Genomic DNA, 24,810 nt, shown 5'->3' with positions numbered 1-24,810 from the left:
ACATGATTAAAGGCCAGGGTGGAAATGCCCCAGAGAGACTAAGTCAGTCACAGATGTACATGGAGCTTTTAAAACCCATTTACTCATCAATTAGTTTTTGAAAACATCCTACAAGTAGATATTCTAGTATGCTAACAACTAGGACTTCATTCCAAATGTCCTTCAAGCCCCTCTTGCCTCTCCTGAACATCTCCATCTATACTAATAAAAGAGTAATATGCTAATTAGACCGGGAGACCTTCCAGAGACCTTCGGGACAAAGCTGGGGGCTTGGCCAGCCTGCAAACCACCCCCAAACGGCCCTCAGCCCCAGGCCCAGACCAGCCACGCCCCCCAGCAGGGAATCCCACCCTGAAGGGGATGTGGCCAGCCTGAAAGTCCTTAGCCCTTCGCCCAGGCCAGCCACAACCCCAGCGGGGACCCTCACCCCAATGGGGGCATAGCCAGCCTGCAAACAGCCCTCAGCCCCTTGCCCAGGCCGGGGACCTCACCCTGATGGGGGCATGGCAGCCTGCAAACGGCCATCAGCCCCTTGCCCAGGCCCACCCCGCCCCCAGCAGGGACCCTCACCCTGATGGGGATGTGGCCAGCCTGCAAATGGCCATCAGCTCCTCACCCAGGCTAGCTACGCAAACGCCCAGGCCAGCCCTGCCCACCAAGGGACCCCACCCTGATCTGAGACCCCCTTCAGGGCAGACCATCCAGCCCCCACCCGTGCACCAGGCCTCTATCTATACTAATAAAAGGGTAATATGCTAATTATACCAGGAGATCTTCTGGAAGTCATTCCAGACAAAGCCATGGTGGCGGGGCCGAGACAGAGGTGGTTAGGGGCAATTAGGCCAGGAGGGGAGGGCAGTAGGGGTTGAGCAGGCCGGCAGGGGGGGGCGCAGTTGGGGCGATCAGGCTGGCAGGGGGGGCAGTTGGGGGCGATCAGGCCAACGGGGGAGGGAGGGTAATGAGGGCGAGCAGGCCAGCAGGCAGGTGAGCGGTTAGGAGTCAGCAGTCCCGGATTGCGAGAGAGATGTCCGACTGCAGGTATTGGGCCTAAACCAGCAGTTGGACATTCCCCGAGGGGTCCCAGATTGGAGAGGGTGCAGGCCAGGGACCTCCCGCATGCCCCCCCACCAGACCCCATGCACGAATTTCAAGCACTGGGCCACCAGTCTAAATCATAAGTTCCTACATGCTACCTAACAAGGAGCTGCTCGTAAGGAGCAGAAGAATAGTGTGACGGGAACACATTTGAAACAATATAGTTGACAATAAGGAGTAACAACATTATAAACAGGTAATAAAAAATCTAGGTAGAAAAATCTGTCTGAAGGAAACCTTCCCACCTACCTTCAGAGATCCCTAGTAAGATTATTTATTGCTGGGAGAAAACCAAGCAATAACAGAAAACAGATGAAAACATTTATATGGGAAGTGATTCAACAGCCACACGGCTCCCAACTCTCAAACAATCTGTAAGTATCTAACACAGCAGGACACGCTCAAACCAGCGAATACAAATCAAGCCAGGTCATAATTACTTTCTTCATCATCTTCGAAATCGTATCTGGCGAAGCTGTTGGGTTCTGCTGCCCGTAGTGATCTCAACCAGGGGAAGTCAGAAATCATGGAATACGGAGCGCCATCCACAACCCCTGGAAGGAGACAGATGAACAGTGCTACTGCTGCGGAGGCAGACAGGGCAACACGCAGCATTCTGCAGGCAGAGCGGAATGTGCCTCTGTCCCTCCTGGCTGAAAAGCATTGGACCGGTTCTGGTTTTGCTCCAGCTTGGTCATGGGATCTTGCTCACCCTTTGCTTTCATTAAGCCTCAGTATTTTTCTCTCTATATGTATAAAATAAAGAAGTTAAAACAGGTGCCCTCAAGTCACTTCCAACTCTCAAACTGTAGCAAGTTTCAATTTTCTTCTACTCTTTGTCTCCACCCAGTTTCTGATTACTTTAGGGATGGTAAAGACTCAGACTTGTACCTGGTTCCTGCTACCTGCAGACATTCAAAGCCCCCATCATTCTGCCTAACTGTAAGGCTCCCATTCCCATCTTCCCTAAGGCATGCCTCTCCATGCAGTTAGTGAACAGCTCTTTAGCTTCCCAACCATTTAACTGCTCACCTTCTAAAGTATAGATATCTCGGCCCCAGGGGTACTTGGGGTACTTCTTCAAGTCATCTTCAGTTCGTGTGGCTTCGGGGAAGAATTCATACTTAATGAGCTCTCTGTAGGCAACAAGAAAAATCAAACAAAAATTATAAAACGAAATAATGTTGAGATGTGGGGTAGGAAGGAACTGTCAAAATTGTGCCAGGCCTAGATTCTAATGGACATCTCAAAAATTAAATATTAAATACCTAACGGAAGATGGGTACACTCAAACTAGAGAATACATATCTAGTCAGGTCAAAAAAACTTTACTATCTTCAAAATCATATCAGGTAAAGAAATCACTCTCCAATCAAATAGCTTGTGTGTGGTACTTAATGTTTATATATCAAATGCCTAAAAAGTCTAATTTTCTGATGATGTAAAACATCAGTTTTAAGATTTTTAATCTGACCTCTTTTTCCATGCCCTAGGGTTAAAGAAATGAAGTCAAATATTCATGTACAGTCTGTTCTTGGAATTTTTTTTACATTTGAAAATAAAAAGCTGCAGATACACATGTATGCTTTCTAATTTAAGTCCTCTTTCGCTCAGTTTCTCACTTTACATTTCATGCTTCAGCGCCTAAAAAGCCCCATGAGATCATTTAAAATAAAGAATAACTAGGACTTGTTCCCATGGCCCGCCCTCGCAACAGGAATGACTGAAGAGACTGGGTGCCACGGTTACTTACTGATTGATGTTTGCTATGGTGTCCATCCAGCTGCGAATGCGCACCTTGTTCCGCACATTGGGAGGGTTACTGAACTCATGAATAATACAGATGTGGTAGGGGTAGGGACCACTAAATAGCTTCTGCTCCAGCGTCAGTGTGTCCACCTATGGAAGAGAGCAGAGCAAGCTGTGGGCCCAGGAACAGAATTCCTTAGAACTCTATCTCCTAAAGATTGGACAATCTTTCCTGGGACCTACATTTTAAAATCTCTGGCTCATTTGAAAATCAAGTATCACATTCAGCCCTGAACATAGCTTGCCATGCTGGGGGTGATGCTTAGCAAATTCTTCTGTCTTGCAAGCTCAGCAACTTACATTTCTTCGTTAAATAAATGCCTATTAATCAGAGAATCCAGAATTAGGTAACTGATCCCAGGAACCTACATTCTGAATATGTCCTCCACAGGCTCAAGTATTGATTGCATCATAGACTGAGTGTGCAGTACCAGATGCCCTATTCAGTCTGGCTGAGGCCTATTCCAGCTGCCTGCCCCTCGCAGCCTGTGTTCACATTGCTTTCTTCTCACAGAATGCCTCTTCCTCACCTCTCCTTATGAAATCCCATCTGCCATCTTAGTGATATTCACGCCTACCTCCTTCTCAAAAAGACTTCAGGGAAGTGTCTTTTTCAGGCCCGGAATATTAGAGACCACTCAACAAGTGGTTTGTTTGTTCAAATATCTCTTCTGGGGCTAGACTCTGACACTGACTAATGATTCCTTTCAGCTTTCTTTAGGCATTGAGCACAGTCTTACATATAATGTTCACTTTATTTTTTGTTTTATAGAGAAATAACTGACACACATCACTGTATAAATTTCAGGCACACAGCATGTTGGGCTTGGTTTATGAATATTATGAAATGATAGGTTCAGCTAACATCCATAATTTCATATAGGTACAATAAAAAGCTTACTCTTCATAATAATGATTGCTACTACATGCCAGCAACTGCTCAGCACTTCACACATCTGAATTAACCATCACAAGAATTAGGTTTTTATTCTACTTTTACAGATAGAACTAAGACAGAAGTTAAGTAATCAGCTACAGGTCAGTGAACTAGGATTTGAATCAGGCAGTCTGAAAACAGTCGTGTTGAGTAATAACTGCCCTCATCATAGAACTTGCTAAAAATCCACAGAAATCTAGCAGAGAAGCATAAGTGAAGATCGGCAAAGTCTTCTAGCTAGGTTAAAAGAACTCTGTAGAATCTAAAGAATCATCTCTGTGGGTTGAGCATATGAACATGCCAAATACACAAAAGTTGAAGACTAAGAAAAAATACCACTGCAATACATGTGTCATCAAAAAGGGGCCGAGCTTGGTACCTGCTGCATTGGGCGTAGGTATATGATGCGGTTTCTCTCAGGAGGCATCCGTAGTATCTGGTCTAGTACCTGATCCATGTTCAGTTTCTTGCATTGTGCATAGTCAAATCGGTTTACAAGTGGTGCATTTTCTACTTTTAAATGTTTCAGCACCCTGCACCTGGTAGCTACAAAATGAAAACAATGGTAAGCTCTACAAATAATTTATGCAAAGTAATAGAGCAATGTATGGCCTACTTGGCATCATCTTTGGAGGATTGGCCCAACTCCCTTAGCATAAAATACCACAGATGTAATAAACATCTTTAACAAAGGTCACGTAATGTCACAGAGTACAACTGACAGTTATCACAATCATTTAAAAATGTGATTCCATCCTGTTTAAAAGAACGTGGTCACTCATATATATGCTATAGGGATGTTAAGGTACCTTTTTCTATCTAAGAGTTTACTGGCAAGGAATCTTAAGACCCATAGAATGAGTTGCATAAACAGGAATTATTCAGGAAACATTTACGGAAAAGAATGAATGATGGGATTATTAAATTCCAAAATATTAAGGGTAATGATCATATAAACCTGGAATAATTTATTACCTTACAGTCACCCACAGAAAATGAGAAGAGTTGATTTTAACTCCTACTGCAGGTAAAAAAGTAGAACCTTAAAAGACCCAGAAATATTTGTATATGTTGATCTAAAGCTGGACCACTAGCCACCTGCAGCTATTTAAATTTAAATGAACTAAAATGAACAACTCAGTTCCTCCAGCACTAGCCACAGTTCAAGTGTTTGACAGTCACACGTGGCCGTTGGCTATCATAACCAACAGTACAGGGATAAAATAGTATGCCACGCTGAAAAAAATCTAGTTCCTTTTTCCAATCTCAAATTTCAATCTGTTCCATTTTATCCCAGATTTAAACCTGGTCCAACTCAAGAGATACACTATAAAACTATAAGGCTGATATGCCTGATCTTAACTCTTTAAGGGCATCTTCTATAACGCTTTTGACCAAAATGTCATCATCGTCCTGAGCAATCTGGCCCTGTAACAAACTTGATGTTTGAGCAATGAGCAAGTCTCCAGCCTTTCAGACTCATTTCCTCCTTCTGTGACATGACAGGACAGGAAAGGAGGAAAGACAGAAAGAGGACTAGATGGTGATAAGGGTTCAATGGTCATCTGCTGTAAACCCAGACAGGGCTAGGTCGGTTCTAATCTCACTTAGTCATCTCAGCCGCCATAACTTAGCTGGTGTCTAGGGACTGAGCTACTAATCTAAGGTCCTCTGTCCCAGGAGCTGAAGAACTATTTGGTTTAAGGGCAAAAGGCTGAGCCTGAAAGTCATGTGATCCATCACTAGTTCAAAGAAGATACAGGGAGAGTCAAGTGAAGAGAAAACCAGTCAGATTCTCAGAGCACTCACAGTAGAAAAGGGAATGAGAAGTCAACCCCCAGAGAAAAAGGGTTAAGAGGTAGATTCTCAGACCTCAGAGCTGCAAGCATTGCTGTCTTAAACTAGGCTGGGTTCCCCTGCTGTTATGATCTTCTGAGCTTTTAAAGGGCTCCTATTCTATTTCAGGAGAATACTACAATATATATATCCTAATATGCAAATAGACTGAACAGAACTACTGAACCAGTTGCTATGACGTGCGCTGACCAGGGGGGGGGGGGGGGGGGAGGCGCACGTACCATGGTGGGCATTGATTGGCCGCAGTAGGGTGGTGAAGCAGGTGGGGCGGGGCAGGCACCAGGCCAAGGCGGGGCACTGGTTGCTATCATTGGGGCGAGCCTGTGGTGGTTACTGAAAATTCTTTGCTCCTGTGCATCGCGGTCCCACCCAGCACGCGCACCTGCTGCTGGCCCCAATAGCTCGGCGCCGTCAGCGGGTGCCCAGTGCGGCTGCCAGCCCTGATCGCCCCTCAGGGCTTCTCCACCTCCCCTGCTGGAACCGGCCCCAATGGCTCTGCACCATGAGCAGGTGCGAGCGGGGCCGGTGCTGTCAGTGTGTGAGATTGGAGTCGGTGGGAGCAGGGCTGCCAGCAGACAGGGGAACAGGGGCCATGGTGGGAGGGGCCAGTTAGGGGCGCAGAGGATGGGCCAAGACCTGCCCCTGTGCCTACTGCAGCCTTGCGGCACACAGTTCCTTTCAAGGTGCACAAATTAGTGCACTGGGGGGGGGGGGGGGGACGGGGGGAGTCGTGTCCCTCAGCCCTGCCTGCACCCTCTCGCAGTCCAGGAGCCCTCAGGGGATATCCTACTGCCACAGAGGCAGGAGAGGCTCCCACCACTGCTGCTGCACTTGTCAGCCATGAGCCTGGCTGCTGGCTGAGCAGCACTCCCCATGTGGGAGTGCACTAACCACCAGGGGGCAGCTCCTGCGTTGAGTGTCTCCCCACCCTGGTGGTCAGTGTGCATCAGAGCGACCAGTTGTTCTAACATCAGGCCGAAACCAGCTCTCCGACATCTCCCGAGGGGTCCTAGGTTGCGAGAGGGCGCAGGCCAGGCTGAGGGACCCCACTGGTGCACAATCGGGGCCAGGGAGAGCCGTGGGACTGTGGGAGGGCTCCAGGGTGTGTCCAGCCCATATCATTCAGTCCCGATTGGCTGGACCCCAGCAGCAAGCTCACCTACCGGTCGGAGCATCTGCCCCCTGGTAGTCGTGCACGTCATATTGAGCGGTTGAGTGGCCTTAGCATATAATTAGCATATTATACTTTGATTGGTTAAATGGCTGACCAGACGACCGGACATTTAGCATATTACTCTTTTATTATATACGATTAGATGTTTTAAGACCTCATTGGTTGGAACAGAGAAAAGTACCACCTCTTAAGGGTGAAAATGAATCTAGGGTTCCCAGGTCTGGTATTTTCTAGAATTCAAGAGAGTAGTTAAGTGTTTAAATGTTTTATTTTTCCTTTCTAAGATTCTCCTAGTTTATGACAAAATGTTTGGTAAGGATTTTCTTGTTCTGTTTACTATCAGTATTACAGAAGAAGTGCAAAGAAAAGAAAGACCCTAATTATTTTCTTTGTAATACTAATATAATAGAAATTAACATTAGGCTTTTACTAGAGGTCAGACCCTCTACTGTATGTGTATATGTTATGTACATATGCATACCCACATATCAATCACTGCATTTAACCTTCATAAGTGCTTTATAAGGTAAGCATAATCATGCATACTTCACATACTGGGGGGAAAAAAACCCACAGAGAATATATAACTGTCCCATGGCAAGAGACGAGTCAGAGCCTCATAATTTTACATGGATAGGTATCAAAAATATAATTTTGAGTGGAATGGAAAAATAAGCAGATCATGTAAAGGACATATTATGTACCTAGAATTTTAAAAGCTCATACAAAGTAATACCCTACTATTTTTTCAGAGATAAACATATATATAAGCAAATACATGCAAGGGTATGTATTAAATACACAAGCATAAATGAAGGGAGCTGATGGGATTGGCAAAGAGGGGCAGGGCACGTGAGACTACAAAACAAGCAGGGCTTGGAATAATGACAATATGCCATGAACTGAGGTTATGTTTAATCATGTCAACCAACTCCAGAGCAGTTAGGCACTTAAGGCCCAGTTACCGCTTCCCCCCAAACACACACAAAACATGTCCAACATCACAAAGCTAGCAAATGGCAGAGACAGGCCCCTCACAAATATTATTGAGTAATTATGTGAGAACTACAGAATAAGGTCAGAATTAGATATAATCCAACATAACGATTCCTTTATTAGTCCTTAATTCTTTAAACTCCTTCATGATGCTCTTGTATGACATGGGCCCAAATACATACCATGGATGAACATCATCTTGGGACAGTCTTTTAGCACCAGATCTGTGATTCCACAGTTGGTCATAGTGACTCCAACAAGATTTTTGGACTTTAACACAAGGACCTATGGAGGAGAAAATTTTTTAAGTTAGATGTCTTTTTCTGTACTTCCTTTGGAAAACTTAAATGTTTTCATTGGCACAAGTGAGAAGCCATTATTACCAATTCCTTCTATTTAGAGTAAAAAAAAGTATATAGAGATGGAAAATTTAGTTCCTTTACATTATTCAGGACCTTGGCTGGCCTGAAAGGTAAGGGAGGGCTTTTTCTTCACCTGCACATGGTCATCCTCAATCACAGGATCACTGGTACTGGTGGACTTATCTGCTGTCCGCTTCCGCTTCATGGTATGCCGTGGCTTTGTTTTAGCAACCTCTAGAAAAAGCGAGAGGAACATGGTCCCCAATGGAATACAGTCAGACCACTATTTCCAAGTGACTGTTCCCAAACAGATCGCCCTCCATTACCTCAAACACAGTGTCCTTTTCATCCCTGGGGCATTCTGACAATCTAAGGAACATTCCCATCTCTAGTCACTCAAGTCATCTGAAATATTATTGGTGGATTAAACTCACCAGTTTCCTGCTAAACAACTGTAAGTTCTCGACTACGGCTTAATAGATGCATTTCAATGCCTGACATTTGCAGCTATGCTTTGGCTCCACCTGTTCCGTTTTATTTCATATTATCCAAGTCATCTCCCATTGCCAATGCCTCTGACACTATTAACCATTCTAGCTCCATCTGCCCAGAACAACTTTCCAGACTTCACTTTTGAAAATACTACTCTTCCCTGAAAAGACCATCTCAAATGCTACCTGCTCTAACAAATCACCTGGATTCCCAAACCTGTTTTGTTTCTCTATTTAAACTAAAAGCTCTTTGAAGGCAATATTACTGCCTTATTTCATTTTTGTACTAATGTCAGCTATTAGCAATGAGCTAAAATGAACATTTATTGAATGAATGGCACTCAGCATTCATTGAATGAATGAATGCATTAGAGCAGCAGTCGCCAACCGGTGGTCCACAGACCACTAGTGGTCCATGAGGGCCGAAAGGTTGGCAGCTGCTGCCATTAGAGGTACGTTAGTGGAATAATAATGACAGCAAATATTTACTGAGCACCTTCTCTGTGTCAGGCACTTTTCTAAGGGTTTCTTACAACAGCCTTTTGAGATAGATTTATTATTCTCCTTATTTTACAAATTAAGAAACTGTGACATGGGAAGCTTGTGAAGGTGTAACTGGTGGAACCAGGAGCAAAACTCAGGTAATCTAGTGCCAATCACTATGTTAGAAAACTTGTAATTCTTTATCTCCCAAACCCTAGTTGGTAAGGCCCTAACTCATTTGCTAGTATTGTTATAAAACGTTGTTTAATTTGCAAAGCAAATATGATTTTAAATACAAGTTCTAAATTCATCTCTAAAACTTATCAAGCACATATATATTCTAAACAAGACTCGGAAAGTCAGTCTTTATTTTTGATATGCATTCTGTAGCAGAGCCGACACGGATGAAGACAGACTGAGCTTCACGAATGAAATCCTACCATATTGCTCTTTCACACACCACTATTAGACTACAACACTTCACTTGGTAATTCTTCAACTTCAGACATGAAAGATTCCTAAGAAAGATAGGGAAACAATGTGCAAATGTTGCAAATTCCCAAAGGCTTGGGGTTAGATGGGAACTCTAAAGCAAGTGTCCTCAAACTACGGCCCATGGGCCACAAGCGGGTGTTTTTGCCGTTTTGTTTTTTTACTTCAAAATAAGATATGTGCAGTGTGCATAGGAATTTGTTCATAGTTTTTTTTAAACTATAGTCCGGCCCTCCAAGGGTCTGAGGGACAGTGAAAACTGGCCCCCTGTTTAAAAAGTTTGAGGACCCCTGCTAAAGAGTTAGTCCAAGTGTGTGTTTTTTACATACCAGAACCTTTCCTCCATTATCTGAAACCTTTGGGAAATTTCACCATGCAAAACTGAAATAAGCTGCTTTGGATGAAGCTTAAAAGGGAACCCAAGAGTTCTTTCTACCCATCAAACTTCCTAAAATGACCCTGAACCCAAGCAAAGCCCAGGGGTTCTGGAAAAAACATAAAAACTATTGATCTAGGCAACCCAGTGAAGGCCGCTTCCCACAGTATTCCTGTAAGAACTTCGTGCAAAATCTAATTATCTTCATTAACAAGGCACCTTCTAAAGGCAGCATATTTCACGTAATAGATAAAATTCACACACTTGTTACAACCAACAATAGGTCCTAGTTCCCTCTCCCCATACCACAAAAATGAAAAGGAACCAACATACAAAAAGCACGTCTGCTTCCATTCCTTTGTGACGGTGTTCAGAGCAGAATTTTCTATTAGCATTCTCTGTTCACAATCCAATTTTCAAACTCTCACCTTCCTGGATTGCTCTCTCCCCTCCCCTTTAGTTCATTAGAATATATGGTTCAAAGTTAAATTTCCTGCTCTCCAGAGTGCCCACATTGACTGCTTATGTTTTCTAAGAAAAGTTACAAAACTAAATCACATTTTATATACCGATAACCTTGAAAAACAAAGGCTTCCCAATGTATAAGGAAAACAGAGTTCACCCTGTTATTTTCTTATGCCACTTGCTTCGTTTAGGGACAACTGTTAGTGAATTCATACATACATCACAGCAATTTCCAACCTTACTCATCTTATGGCACACACAAATACCTAAAATTCTGCAGCACACCAAAAATGTATTTTTTGCTGACAAAAATAATGGGTATAATTCTGATTCATTCACACTAGATGGCTATTGTGTTGGTTGTTGTCAATTTTAATTTGACAATCTTAGGGAAAAGAGGTCAGTGTCCCTGACTAAATAGGTATTGCTTATTTTAAAAATTCTTGCAGCACACTGGTTAAAAATCGCTGATCCACCAGTACCAACATACCTCAAATGATGGTTCCTACCACTGATTAAGTTCACAATTATTCACTGAGCCCCATTATTCTAGAAGCTGGGCATATAATAGCGAACAAGCAGACATTGTCCCTGCCCTCATAGAGCTCATAGTGTATTGGAAAGACAGTAAAACACGAAATTACAACATAGTACAGTTAACATTAGGTTAGAAGGTGATACAGAAACACAACTGGCTTGCTAAAGCTAACCAATCCAGTGTTAAGTGTCAAGGAAAGAAGTTAGTATTTTATGAGAACCACACCATATCAATCCTAAATGTTATTCTTTGACAATCCAATTAGTTATTTTTATGATATTTATTTTATAAAGTATTATACAATGAGGCTAAAAAAAACTTAGAGGCTTTTATTATCAAAATAGGAATTCACAAGACAAATAACTATATTAGCTTCTAACATAGTTTTAACACTACATAAGGTCATAAATTGAAAACTAAATAAAAAACTCAAATGTTTTCTTTAAAGTAATTTTTAAAAAATCCATAACACTCAATCAAGTTTGTACCTTTATGAGTTGGATTTTTTTCTCCTTAAAACTTTTAAAGTATGATGGCTGGTAGATATAAAAAACGTACTAGATTAAAAATAAGATGAAAGCCATCCAAATAACTTGTTTTCCTTTCCAAAAGATCTGGATAGTATTAAAAGCAGCACTTTGACACTTCTCCAGAAAACTGTTATTGCAAGTAAGTAATCAACCAAAGGACTTGTATGCATGTATATAAGCATAACCAATGGACACAGACAGTATGGGGACGAGGGCAGGTGGTGGGGGTGGGAGCGTCCGAGGGGAGATCAAAGGACACATATGTAATACTTTCAACAATAAAGAACTTAAATTTTAAAAAAAAAGTAAATGGACATTTATATTGTGTGTAAAAAATATTAGAAAATAATTAACCTACTATTTACACATCAGCTACATACACAAGAAGTCTTCTCAAATAAAAACAAAATAACAAGATAACAAATGTAATTTACTTAAAAAAGTAAAATGCGCTGCAAGAAATCTTTTTTTTTTTTTAATTCTTGGGAATTATTTAACCTAAGAAAAAGTTCCAGTCACAAAACAAGTCAGAAGGAAACAGTAAGAGTGATAGCAGAACACAAAACAAAAAAGAAGTCAAAGCCCCCTATCTCCCTATGGTTAATATAAAGGATCTATGTTAAAAACAAAAATAAAACAAACCAAAACCTCCAAAATGGTCAGAAATCCAAACCAAAACAAGATTTGCTTTTAGAGCTTAACAAAATTATTTTAAAATACAACTCTATAAAGTAAATGATAAAATATGACTAGGCAAGGAAATTTTGACAAAAAAATAATGAAAGAGGAGAGCAATGGAATAGAATTGAATGCCCAGAGAAAAACTTATGTGTATCAAAGAGACAAAAGAGCATTTCAAAATAGTGACACGAGAATGGATGTCAATAAATAGTACTGACACAACCTGGTGACAGTTTGAAATAAAATATCAAGTTATTTCCCACAGATTAAAATAAAGAATTAAAATAATAAACAAAAAATGAATAAAAAAATGCAGAGATGTGAACAATTATTTGAAATAGTTGTTGGAAAGGCCTTCCATAGCATAAAAACAAAGGGAAAAAAACCATAAAAGTAAACACATAGATCTGACTTTACAAATGAAAAAAAGCGAACAACAAAAGTGTCCTAATGGGGAGTTTCTGTTTAATGGGGAGTTGCTGTGTATGGGATGTTTCTGTGTATGGGCACAGAATTTCTGTTCCGAATGATGAAAAGTTCAGATGGATGCTGATGATGTTTGCAAACATATGAACACACTTAATGCCAATGAACTACATACTTCAAAATGGTTAAAATGGTAAATTCCATTATGCTTAAAAAAATATCATAAAGCATTTAAAATTCAAGCCAGGAAAAAGTATTTTCATCATATGACTGAACTAGTTTTTGCAAAGCATAATGAAATCTTCAAATAAAACTCATATACTATATATGTTTTAATATGAGTTTATGCTACTATGAGAATTAGCACATAATTAAGTTCTCATATTTATCTTGTAAAAGCTTATTTTTGTTCGTTTAATTCCACATGATGCAATCAGGTCTACTTAGTATATAAAAATCAACTCTATGTCTTGCGGGGGATTGTAAGATTTTTAAATTGAGGGAAACTTGAATAAAATTAAAATATATTATTACTAGTTGCCCGGTGCACGAAATTCGTGCATGGAGGGAGGCTGGGACTGCTGGCTCCTAACTGCTCACCTGCCTGCTTGCCTGATTGCCCCTAACCCCTCTGCCTGCCTGATCGGCCCTAACCTCTCTGCCTGCCTGATCGCCCCTAACTGCCCTCCCCTGCCGGCCTGATCTCGCCCCCAACTGCCTCTGCCTACCTGATCACCCCTAACTGCCCTCCCCCGCTGGCCTGATCTCACCCCCAACTGCCCTCCCCTGCAGGCCTGGTTGCCAACGACCTCCCCTGCTGGCCTGATCTCGCCCCCAATTGCCCTCCCCTGCCAGCCTGGTTGCCCCCAACTTCCCTCCCCTACTGGCCTGATCTTACCCCCAACGGCCCTCCCCTGCCGGCCTGATCTTGCCCCTAACTGCTCTCTCCTGCCGGCCTGATCGCCCCTAACTGCCTCTAACTACCTGATCACCCCTAACTGCCCTCCCCTGCTGGCCTGATCTTGCCCCCAACTGCCCTCCCCTGCCAGCCTGGTTGCCCCCAACTGCTCTGATCTTGCCCCCCACTGCCGGCCTGGTTGCCCCCAACTGCCCTCCCCTGGCAGCCTGATTTTGCCCCCAACTGCTCTCCCCTGCCAGCCTGATTGCCCCTAACTGCCTCTGCCTGCCTGATCACCCCTAACTGCCCTCCCCTGCTGGCCTGATCTCGACCCCAATTGCCCTCCCCTGCCGGCCAATTTGGTTCTGATTGATTGGTTTTTATGCCAGTCAGCATCAAAAGCTCCACCTCCTAGGTAGCCATTGGCTCCTCACATTCACCCAGATTTGATTCTGATTTGTCGGTTTCTATGCCAGTCAGCATCTCCGGGCCTATTTCTGGGCCTGATCAGAGAGGCAGAGGCGTGGCTGCTGGAGAAGCCCAGAGAGAAAGAGAGAGGCAACAGGTGATCAACAGCTGCTATGGAGGCTGTGGATCAGACCCTGCCTCTCTCTTCGGGCCTCTCTCTGGGCCTGATCCACAGCCCCCTTGGCAGTAAGTGCTGGGTCATCACACCTGCAGCGGTGGCAACCCAGCACTGACTGCAGGTATGACTTCCGGTCGAGCCTTCAGTCAGTCGTTACGGACCCTGGGTTTTTATATATTAGGATTCATTGATAGGTACACATGACTTAATAAAGACAGAGGTAACTTAAAAATAAGGTCTGATATAAATACAATTATGACTAAGAAATGTGCTCACCCCACCCATTAGTGTTCACATTGTAAATATTAATGAAATTATATACATATATGTTTGATTATAACTTTACCAAAATAATCCTCAGCTAAATTACTTACCTGCTTATATCCTGGCAAATGTAACTAGAAACAAAACTACACTTCAGAAAAAATTACTAGGTAACTACAGAGGCAGATATAGGGGTATATCCATACATGTTCCCACAGCCCCAGCAACTTCTGGCTAAGGTTCAAAACTTCACCCACAGTAAGACTTCCCTAAGCATGGGATGGCAGTAGAGGTTATCTATTGGAGCTTACACATCAGAATCAGTGTTGTGTTTAGGGTAATATACACATAATACTTTTTTCTCAGAAACAACTTCTTGAGTTTTTCTGGGTTGGATGCTTTACAAGCTGTTTTACACACCCTCCCCTCCCTCCATCACTGCTGAAAATTAGCTCAAAATCTGTAGGATCCCAGAACACCAACATAGAATTCAGTTTGCCCCACTGGATTTATGTAGGAAAACGTATGGAATGAGCTAATGTCCTTCTCCAGTCCTAACCTGCAATTGCTAGTCCTGGCAGTATTGTCATACCTGACTCAGATACCAGCGGTACATGGGAGAGTCTGCTCCTGGCCCTTGTTAGGGGCCTCCGAGGGTAGTCTTCATTAGACTGCACGTCACAGCTCTCAGGCTGGGAGCTCCCCCTCCTGTCCTCACCTGTAGCCCCAGAGCCACTCCCATTAGTCCTCTCATCATGTGCTGGGCCTGAAGACCCCCCTTGTGGCAGAGTCCTAAAGGAAAAGGCGGATCTCGTACCATCCGGGCCATTCACAACACAGGCTCGGCTGGTTGAAGGACGTTCCTCATCAGAACACCTGCTAGTTCTCCTTTGGGATTCCTGGGGCCTGTGACAGCAGCATCTGGGGCAGACAGAACTCTCTGCATCTCCCTCCTCCATGGAGTCCTCTGACCCAGCAGGGGAGCAGACACACTGCCTGGACACATCCACTTCTGTAGGGCTAGGCTCGGAAGACCCGCTGCTGTTCACTGTCCTTACACAGTCAGGGCTTTGAGAAGCAGTGCTGAGTGAGCTGGAGTTTCCCACTGTGCTGGCGGAGGTGCTGCTGCAGCTGGGATACACATCCTTGTTTTTTTTCTTTTCAGGAATATCCCTAGCTGCTTTCATATCGGCTTTGATCTGCTCACTGGTGACCTGACAGCCTTTCTCACAGCTGCTTTCCTCGAGGGGAAACTGCTTCGATTGGCCCATCTGATGGGAGTTGTACCTCTTTCGAAGTGGAGTCTTGCCTTTTCCACTTACTGCTTATAGAAAAAGAAGAATGGCCCAAGGAAAAGAAAAGATTTCAGTACAAATTCTGGACAAAAGGCAAGAATAAATTTGGAACAGGAAACAACGTACACTGATTTTCCTAAAGTATAATGGTGACCACATCACTCAGTTACTAAAAAATTCTCTATGGCTCCCTAGTGCTTTCCAGGTTTATACTCCTCAGCTCAGCCTTCAAGGCTCAGTATGATCTGATTCCATACTTACCTTCTATTCTTCTCCCCTCTGTATACATTCTATACCCCAGCCCAAACTTTTCCCCAACTATACCCCTGCCTTATTCCCTCAGGGCCTTTGTTCTCACCAATTCTTCAGCCTTGGACCTCTGTTCAATCTGTTCTGCACCCCCACCCCCACACCACTGTAATACATTCCCTGTGGTATTATTATACATGTTTCCGACCTGACACTTCAACCAGACTAGAGGTTCCCCAGAGAGATCATGCCTTACTCATTTCTATCCCTCATGGCATCTAACAGTTCCTGAGGCACAGTAAGGCTCAATGACTATATAAAGGGCACATAAAAACAAATCATGTTTTATCAGGCTGGCAGAAGATCTAGTTTCTACATTCAGAAACTGAACTTTCTAGGAAACATAAGTTAACCAGCTGGTCACATTACTAATTTCAGTTTCTATTAAAGCTCATTTCAACCACAGTGTAAAGATATCTGAATTTCTTAAAAGGCATAAAATAAGAATTGTGTGATTAGTCAATGGTGAGTAAATTTCCCAAGTCTAAAGAACTGAGCTTTCCGTACACAGAAGTGTATATTTATTTCAGGTTTTGTGTTAAATGTATAATGAACTAAGCATTCAAACATATAAAGAAGAGAGTACCCAAGAAAAAACGAGTGGAGAATTTTTAAAACCTCATCCTTTGCTGAAAGTGGTAAGCATATGGTTCTGAGAAACAAGGTGGAAGGAAAGACAAGGAAGAAGTAAGAACCTAAACGTTAAGAGAATTACAGTTTTCTGGTAAAGCAAATGGCAGAAGGCTGTGGACCAGATTTGAAAAGAGGCAGGGGATTATAGGAACATATTTAAAAGGATTCCCCAAGCACCAAACCAGCCACCAACATTCACTAAGCACAACTGGACAGGTTATGAGCTGGGGAATGTCTGTGTGTTCATTGCTCTGGATGGCTCACTGACTAAGCTCTCTCTAACACCTAACCCCCTGACATCGCCACTTCCTAAAAGCCTTAGGAGTCACAGTCCTCACGTCTTCTGTTCCCGGAGCCCTGACTCCACAATGTTTTTGTTGTGCTCCACTCACCCTAGATAGCACACCCGGATTACACTCTCACTTGGGCTACTGCCTTTCCTGCTCCTGTCACATTTCGTAAGGAAATGTGAACTGCACCCAAGCCATGGTGGGACATCTTATATAAATAAAGGCCATGTGTGTCGGTTCTCATGACTCTCACTAGTAGGTCAGGGCATGACAAAATCTCTCACCTGACAATTCCCTGGATTGCTCTGACTCTCTCTTTTTTTCTTCCCGCTCAGAGTAACGCCGAGTACCATTCTTAGGAATCCAGACTTCTTGGAGCTCTAGACTATCTTCCTCATCATCACTCTCTGAATCATGAACAGTAATTGGAGTTGGTTTTACTACACGCTGAAGACCACTGGGTCCTAAAACAAAAAGCACAGGCGTAAGTTATGTTTTTGCCCAAGAAAAGCTCTCATTCTAAGTATTGTTTCCAGGAACCTGGGCTCACACACATGCTTTGGTTCTATGAAGCCTCCCTTATCACTCATTTTAATGGGATATACACTAGGATGAGACACTGTGAAAGCACTTTAACTCTAAAGCATTATATAAACATTAAGTATGATTAACATGTCAAAAACTTTATACATTTCTAAAGACAAATTAAAACAGATTATATGGCCTCTCCCTCCAGGATCTTCACTATTTGAAAATGTCACGTAAGCCGCCCTCGCCAGTGTTTCCCAATGGTTACAACATCGGCCCATACACCAAAGGGTCTTGGATTCAATTCCTGGTCAAGGGCACTTACCTGGGTTTCAGGTTCACTCCGACCCACAGCTGGGGTGCATATGGGAGTTAACCAGTCCATGTGTCTCCCTCAGCATTGATGTTTCTCTCTCTTTCTCCCCCTCCCTCCCTCCACCTCTCTCTCCCTATCTCTATGAAAAGCAATGGAAAAAACATCCTCAGGTGAGAATTAACAAGAAAAGAAAAAGTCATATAAGTTATGCTAATATAATCAAAATAACAGTCATGATAATCATTTTTAAAATAGTCTGTTTTTCCAATTTTGCAAATGTACAAAGAAGGTAAAGGAAATGAAGATGAACGTCAGACACGTATGGGACTCTCTGCATTCTTTAACGGAATAAAGATTATCTCATTGGATGCACCTAAAGGCTAGATGCACCATTACAGTTTGGTTGAATATTTACAGGTATGTAAAGAATGTTTAATCTGCTTGGCACTACACACAGTAAACCTTTAGCTTCTATGAGCCAATTTTCTTGGGAGAGTGACTGATATTCGCTCCATCAATAAAATGTAAGCTCCAAGGAACCTCACCTATCTTTTTCCTGTTAATATTGTATAATTCCTGGCAAAGAATAGGCACTCAATATTAGTTAAGTGACTGACTGTAAGACACTTAAAACAGGGTAAACATATTTTCAACTCAAAGACAAGGTAGCCTTCCAATAGATCAGAAGTGAAATAATTTTAGTTATAATCTCAATTCTGTCCCTTGCTCATTGGCTGAGTGGGCAAAAACTTTCAAACTTGTGGAGGAATATTAGTTTTGCTACTGCAAAATGGATGGTATTAGGTCATCTTTAAGGGCCTTTGACTATAGCCTGCCATAAGTCAACCAGAACAAAAGATTAGATCTTGACCTATTTACTAAACCAGGTCAACTCTCCACTGCTTCCCCTCAACACCAAAATGAAGGGAGAGGAGAAGCAAAATATTTAGTCAGGTTATTTATTTTCCCATCAACAATTTGAGTGCTTTCTTTCTCTACACACACACACACACACACACACACACACACACACACGGGGCATATGCCAATAAAGTTGCTGTCACAGTTACAAAAAATTAAGAGCAAACTTCAGTAAAATATATATACAAGTAGCAAGGAGAACACAAATATAGTCCTCAATAATAAATAGGATATAACAGATCATTAGCCGTAATGTAAAAAAAAAAATTTTTTTTAAATTAACCATTCTTAGTGTTTTACTTCATTAGTCAGGCCCTAGTTTTTACTACCATGACTGTGGGAAGTCACATTGTTACCTGCTTGTTCCTCATCAACATCCACAGGAAGAACTGCCTGACTGTGAGCTGGAGTCTCATGTCCACTCTCAGCCATCACCTCTCCATCTTCTTGCACCATGTCTTCCATCTCATTCAATGCTTAAATAAAAAATAAACAAAGTCAAACCAGAAAAGGTCTAAGAAAACCACAAAGGCAGCCCAAACAGGGCACCCCTGAGATATAAACACGCCCCTGATTATTAGGCCCACTTTGGAAAAATATCATAAAATTGTGCTTCACTATATTAACATTAACAAGAAGTGGCCAACTGTTCTGTAGGAGAGGAGGGATCACTTGGTGAAGAAAGTCCATCACTGTAAGATGAAAGCAAGGACAAAGGCACACAGCTGAGAGAAAACACCATTTTCATTCCTGAAGATGCTATCAGAGATGGCTATACCAGGCAACTGTTTGTCTCCCTCTAAGCTATTTGCTTTAAGGTAGGAAGAGCCACCTACTGGAAGACCTTAGGATCATCTTATAAGCAATTAGTTTCATAGTACCTGCCAGCTAATCCAGGATGTTCTGGGTAGGCAAGCTCAAATTGTGTTTCCTTTCCTACTCCCTAGAGCCTCTGGTATCATTTTTGGCTAATGTGTGGCAAGGATTACTAACAAATACACTAAGTACATTATTGACATTTTAATAGTACTCAAATATTTAATTTGCAACAAAGTCTTCACTACAGTTACTAGTGCCTATCTATATATATAAAAGCCTAAGCAACCGAACAACCGGTTGCTATGATGTGCACTGACCACAAGGGGCCAGCCGCTCAACGCACAGGATCGGGCTCCCTCCTGTCTGGATCGGGCCTGCAGGGATTGGGCTGAAATCAGCTATCCAACATCCCCTGAGGGGTCCCGGATTGCTAGAGGGTGCAGGCCAGGCCGAGGGACCCCACCGGTGCACGATTCTGTGCACCAGGCCTCTAGTCAATAAATAAGAATGTGTACTTTTATATTTTTTCCAGAGGATAAGCACAGTGAACAACTTCAGACTGCTAAGCTTCAATCAGTTTACTATAAGTACTAAAGTTTCAATCAGTTTACCAGCCTTAAGATAAAATGATCACTTTTCTAAGAGGACCCTAAATAAAAAATTGCTGGCTTTGCTAGCTTTTTAAAATTAAATCCAAATCCTTCAAGTCAGTATTCAGGGCACTCAATCCAGTACTCCCTTAATCCCTAAACCTGTGTGCCTGATCTCAGTTTGAGTCAAGATAATACCAATACTATCCTACACCTTTACAGCTCAGGCTCAACTCAGAGAAGGGCGGATGTCCACCCTGTTCATCACTATATCCTCAATGCTTAAGATGTTCAATAACTACTGCTGAGAAATCAGCCATCCAACCATTTGAGTTAGATGAAAAAAACCGAAAGAGAATCTGGTTCCTGAAAGAATCTCCTTAAAGAGACAAACCGAGTTAATGCAAGCTAATGAAGCTAAATACAACAGGGTGATAAAGAGTGGATGGCTTTGCTTCATTCTGGGGTTGGTCTAAAACTCATTAGAGGCCCATGTGTGCAAAGTTTTAAAATTCTACATTAAGGAAAGTAAACATGTCAATCCAAATTTTAATCTAACTTTACAAATAATGCTAAATTTGCACCTAGAGTTGAAGCATCAATGTTAGTCATGCCAACTAATTCTCATTGATCCTTTTTAATTTTTAATCTTTGTGACACTTTTTTTTTTAATTGCTTAGTCTTTCACAGTACAAAATCACAAGATCTCTGATTTGACAAGACTGTACCTCAACTATTTGGTTTGTGTGTAAGTTCCACACAAACTAAAAGCTTAAGTTTCTATGTCAGTATATTTGAGTTCCATTGTTCTCTCTTAAATCAAACACAGTGTGGAGTCTAGAATCTGTCAGGTAAACTAACTCCAACCACAACTGGTTTCAGAGGGTGTGGGTGGTTCTGTACTACAGCTGCTGTCAGTTTCCCATGAATGGTCTGTGTTCTCTGAAGTCCAGATCCTGGTGCCAGTGACCAGTATGATGACACTCAGGGACCACAATGCAAAAGAGATAATACCTAATCTCACCTCACTCCCTCTCCTTAGCTCCTAGCACCTTCTGCTCTGTACTTTTTTTTTTGGGGGGGGGCGGTGGGGGGGACAGGGGCGGTGGCAGATATTTAGCTGTAGGTTTGAAATGTCTAAGAGTACTTAGGTGGAAATAAAACGGATAAAGCCAGATATAACTGCAATATTTCAAAAAGTAGGAAGATCGAGGCTGGCACAAAAGGTTTAGAATTCATTAGTTGGTATAGAAGCCATGAGACTGAATGAGCTCATGTAGAAAAAAATGTTTAGTGAGATCAAGAAGAAATGTGGAATAGAGCAAATGGTGCAAGGAAAGGAAACTGAACAGGCATGTCCAATGAGATAGGAGGAAAACCAGGAAAATGGTTTCAGAGATGACAAGAGAAAATAATAGCTCAGGAAGGTAGAAGTGGGCAACAATGACAAATGCTGCTGAGATGTCAACTAAGATGAAAGTAGAGAAATGACTACTAGCTTTTGCTAAGGGTCACTGTTGACTTTCAAGAATCAAAATGGAGAGTTCTGTAGAGAATGTGTGAGGTGGGAAAGGGAAGACAATGTCTACAGATGATTCCTAGATGAGGGGCTGCATACAAAAGAGTGACCCTAAAGGAAGTCATGCTCTATACACAGTATGCTTTCATTATCAAAGCAGTTACATACCATCAGGGCTCTTTGTTCTCATAAATTACTGTGCCCATAAGAATGGGTGAGGGGGCAAGAGATAGATGGCTAGAAGAGATTCTTCCCTAGTTCTTTTCTCTTTTTTTTTTTAATATATTTTTTATTGATTTCAGAGAGGAAGGGAGAGGGAAAGAGAAATAGACAGAAATATCAATGATGAGAGAGAATCATTGATTGGCTGCCTCCTGCGTGCCTCCTACTGGGGATTGAGCCTACAAACCTGGCATATGCCCGTAAGCAGAATTGAGCCAAACCAGCTAGGGCTTTTCTCTATTTCTTAAGGGTCAATTGGGAAAGTGGAAAAAATAATTTCACTCTATCCTCACTCACCAACAGAGGGGCAGATGAAGCCTACTAACACATGGGTTGGCACACAGCAAGTGTTTAGTCAATATTAACCCTTTGCACTCGCTTGCTTTTTTCTCGATTCCTTTATTCTACTCGGGATTTAATTTTTTAAATACCCCAGATTTTACAAAGCGCGGCAGTAGAATAAAAAACTGGAGTTTCTTTTCATACAAACTTATTTATTTGGATTTTTTTATATTTCAAATTATTGATACATTCAATAACGGTCACACTCGACAACCGAGTGCAAAAGGTTAAAGAATTGGAAGGAAAATTACATAAGCAAAATCCAATAGGTCTTTATTAGTTCATGTACTTAATTTGCTGGATGGTTCCGAAGACTTAAAGATAAAAGGTATGTGAAAGATGCCCAACACAATGTCAACTACATCACTAGTATTTCTTTTTCTCAGCTCTGGGGATGTACAAGCTGAATATTCCACCTCTATTGTTCAGTGACACATTAAGAATTGCTCTTTTGCCCAAATCCTGAAAGTTAAATCTCAGTTAAGCCAGGCCTCAAAGGAGCATTGAACCCTACTTCCCATGGCATCTACAAGTCCTTCCCATTTTGTAAGTAGCCTTACAGATTCTGTGGACAAGAGGCATTACATGGAGAACTTGAAACAAGCAAGCAGACAGGCAAATTTCATCCACCCCTTCATTTACCGTGTCAACTCGGACCCTAATGTGTAAAGTGACAAAAGTGAAATGGAGGGAAGGACAGAATAGAGTCAGAGAAGTATGATCCAAAGTAAAAATCATCTCTATCTGGAGCTCACAAAAGATCTGGGTTACCGTCGGCTGCAAACTGCTGCTCTCCTGGTTGTAGATCCTGCCGGAAGTCATTCTCCTCATCTGAGTCATCTGGATGATGATTGTTGTCATGGATGTTGGCATTATTCTGGGCATTGTTATCATTGTCGTTGTTAGAGTTCTGGTTGCTGACAAGGGCTGAGGACACCCCAATTCCAGTGCCTGCACTCAGACCAACTCGAGCACAGCCCTAAGGTTAAGACAAAACCACACGTTATATCCCTTATTTCATCTCTACATAAGAATACTTATATAGCATTTTATTTATGAAGTGCTTTTACATACACATACAAGAATTCATTTAAGGCTCACAACACTTCAAGCAAGATAAATTGTTATTATGCTTGATTTTCAGATGAGATGCATGATGGGAAGAGAGCTGCCCAACAGCACATGACCAATAAGAGGTACAGCTGAGACTTGAAACCCAATGTTCTGACCTCAAATCCCACTGACTAAACAGTGGGAATGTAACCATTAAGAACTGACAAGACAGAACATACTTAGTTGAAGCATTAATTTTTTTTTATGGTGAGAGTATAAATTTTATTTGTTAAGCAGTTTTAAAATAACATTTTGTTCAACTGGGCAATCTCAAATTTCCCAGGATATACAACCAACTAAAAAAGACAGCAGCAAAATAAGACATTTCCAAATAAATTCGTATCCTCATTTATATTTTGAGTTCAAGATTAGAGATTTAATCTCCCAACTAATTAGTATGAGTAATAATTTGTATTAGCCCAAATTTCTGTCTTCGCTCTTATCATATCTTCAGTTTATAGAAGAGATGAAGATAGCTTTTCCACTTACTTTTTCTTCCCCTCTTCTAGAGACCCCTTAATACTCATTTACAAGAAAGAGGCCATGCATTATTCTGACTTTTATGCCTTCACTGATTCTGGCAGTAAAAAGTCCAATTATAACACTGTAAAGGCATATTATTAGGAAGAAAACACTTGTTTTGTTTTCTTCTTTGGGTACCAAAATAACTGAACAAAAATTCTCTCAAATATGACTTACTTTGGGTGGTTCACGAAACATCTGGTCCAGTGAAATAAACTCCAGGCTCGGCAATAATTCAATAAACTGGCCGAAGGAGTCCAGCTTCAAAGCATGGCACCGCACTAAGTTGATATCAACCAATCGTGTCCATCTTGAGTGATCTGTTGATGAAATGGCCAGAGAGAATTTAAGCAACACTTTCTCCATTACTGATGAATTTTGCTATAGGTCACAAAGACTTTCAAATCTGGTTTCTTTAAATAATTTTTCTCTTATCTCTACAACTTGGTAACTATCCTCTCTAATAAAATGGTAATATGCAAATTAACCATCACTCCGCTACATAAAGCCACACCCACCAACCAAGCCACGCCCACCAACCAATCAGGGCGAGTATGCAAATTAACCCCAATCCAAGATGGCTACAGCCATAGAGAGCAAGGTTTCCCAGGTAACAGAGCAAGCCAAGCTTTCCATAGCCATTGCAGGCCTAAGCCTCCACTCAAGCTACAAAGTTTCAATTATAGAAGGTAAACAAATTCAAACAAATGGCGGCAGAATGGAGCTTGAGAGAGCAGGCCAGGGTTGCCGGCGGCAACAGGGGAAGCAAAGCTTTCCACACACCCTGGCCAGGCTCACCCGCTTAAGGCTACAAAGTTTCAATTGTAGAAGGTGAATTAACTGCCACAGAAATGGCTGCCGCCCCAGAAATGGCTGTCGCCCCAGGCTACAAAGTTTCAATTGTAGAAGGAAAATAAATTCCAGATACCAG

The 24,810-nt window shown here is 42.0% G+C and overlaps 1 protein-coding gene across 7 annotated transcripts in view; it reads right to left on the bottom strand.

The window, feature by feature from the left end:
• FBXO38 (F-box protein 38) overlaps nucleotides 1-24,810 on the bottom strand; it is a 55,704-nt gene that overhangs the window by 1,201 nt on the left and 29,693 nt on the right. For 5 of the 7 annotated variants that reach the window (XM_079771746.1, XM_079771747.1, XM_079771748.1 and 2 more), the window contains 11 exons: nucleotides 24,057-24,199; nucleotides 23,016-23,223; nucleotides 19,109-19,228; nucleotides 17,272-17,451; nucleotides 15,053-15,781; nucleotides 8,364-8,464; nucleotides 8,051-8,153; nucleotides 4,221-4,387; nucleotides 2,849-2,994; nucleotides 2,128-2,231; nucleotides 1,536-1,649 (listed from right to left, as the gene is read on the bottom strand). In XM_079771746.1, coding sequence (XP_079627872.1) covers nucleotides 1,536-1,649; nucleotides 2,128-2,231; nucleotides 2,849-2,994; nucleotides 4,221-4,387; nucleotides 8,051-8,153; nucleotides 8,364-8,464; nucleotides 15,053-15,781; nucleotides 17,272-17,451; nucleotides 19,109-19,228; nucleotides 23,016-23,223; nucleotides 24,057-24,199 — 2,115 coding nt within the window. The remainder of the gene's footprint in view (nucleotides 1-1,535; nucleotides 1,650-2,127; nucleotides 2,232-2,848; nucleotides 2,995-4,220; nucleotides 4,388-8,050; nucleotides 8,154-8,363; nucleotides 8,465-15,052; nucleotides 15,782-17,271; nucleotides 17,452-19,108; nucleotides 19,229-23,015; nucleotides 23,224-24,056; nucleotides 24,200-24,810) is intronic. The other 2 variants (XM_079771750.1, XM_079771751.1) reach the window with 2 other exon arrangements.

Source organism: Cnephaeus nilssonii (genome assembly GCF_951640355.1).
Source record: "Cnephaeus nilssonii genome assembly, chromosome: 5".
Taxonomy (NCBI): Eukaryota; Metazoa; Chordata; class Mammalia; order Chiroptera; family Vespertilionidae; genus Cnephaeus; species Cnephaeus nilssonii.
The sequence above is the reverse complement of the archived record's forward strand: the minus strand, read 5'-3'. Positions and strand labels throughout refer to the sequence as shown.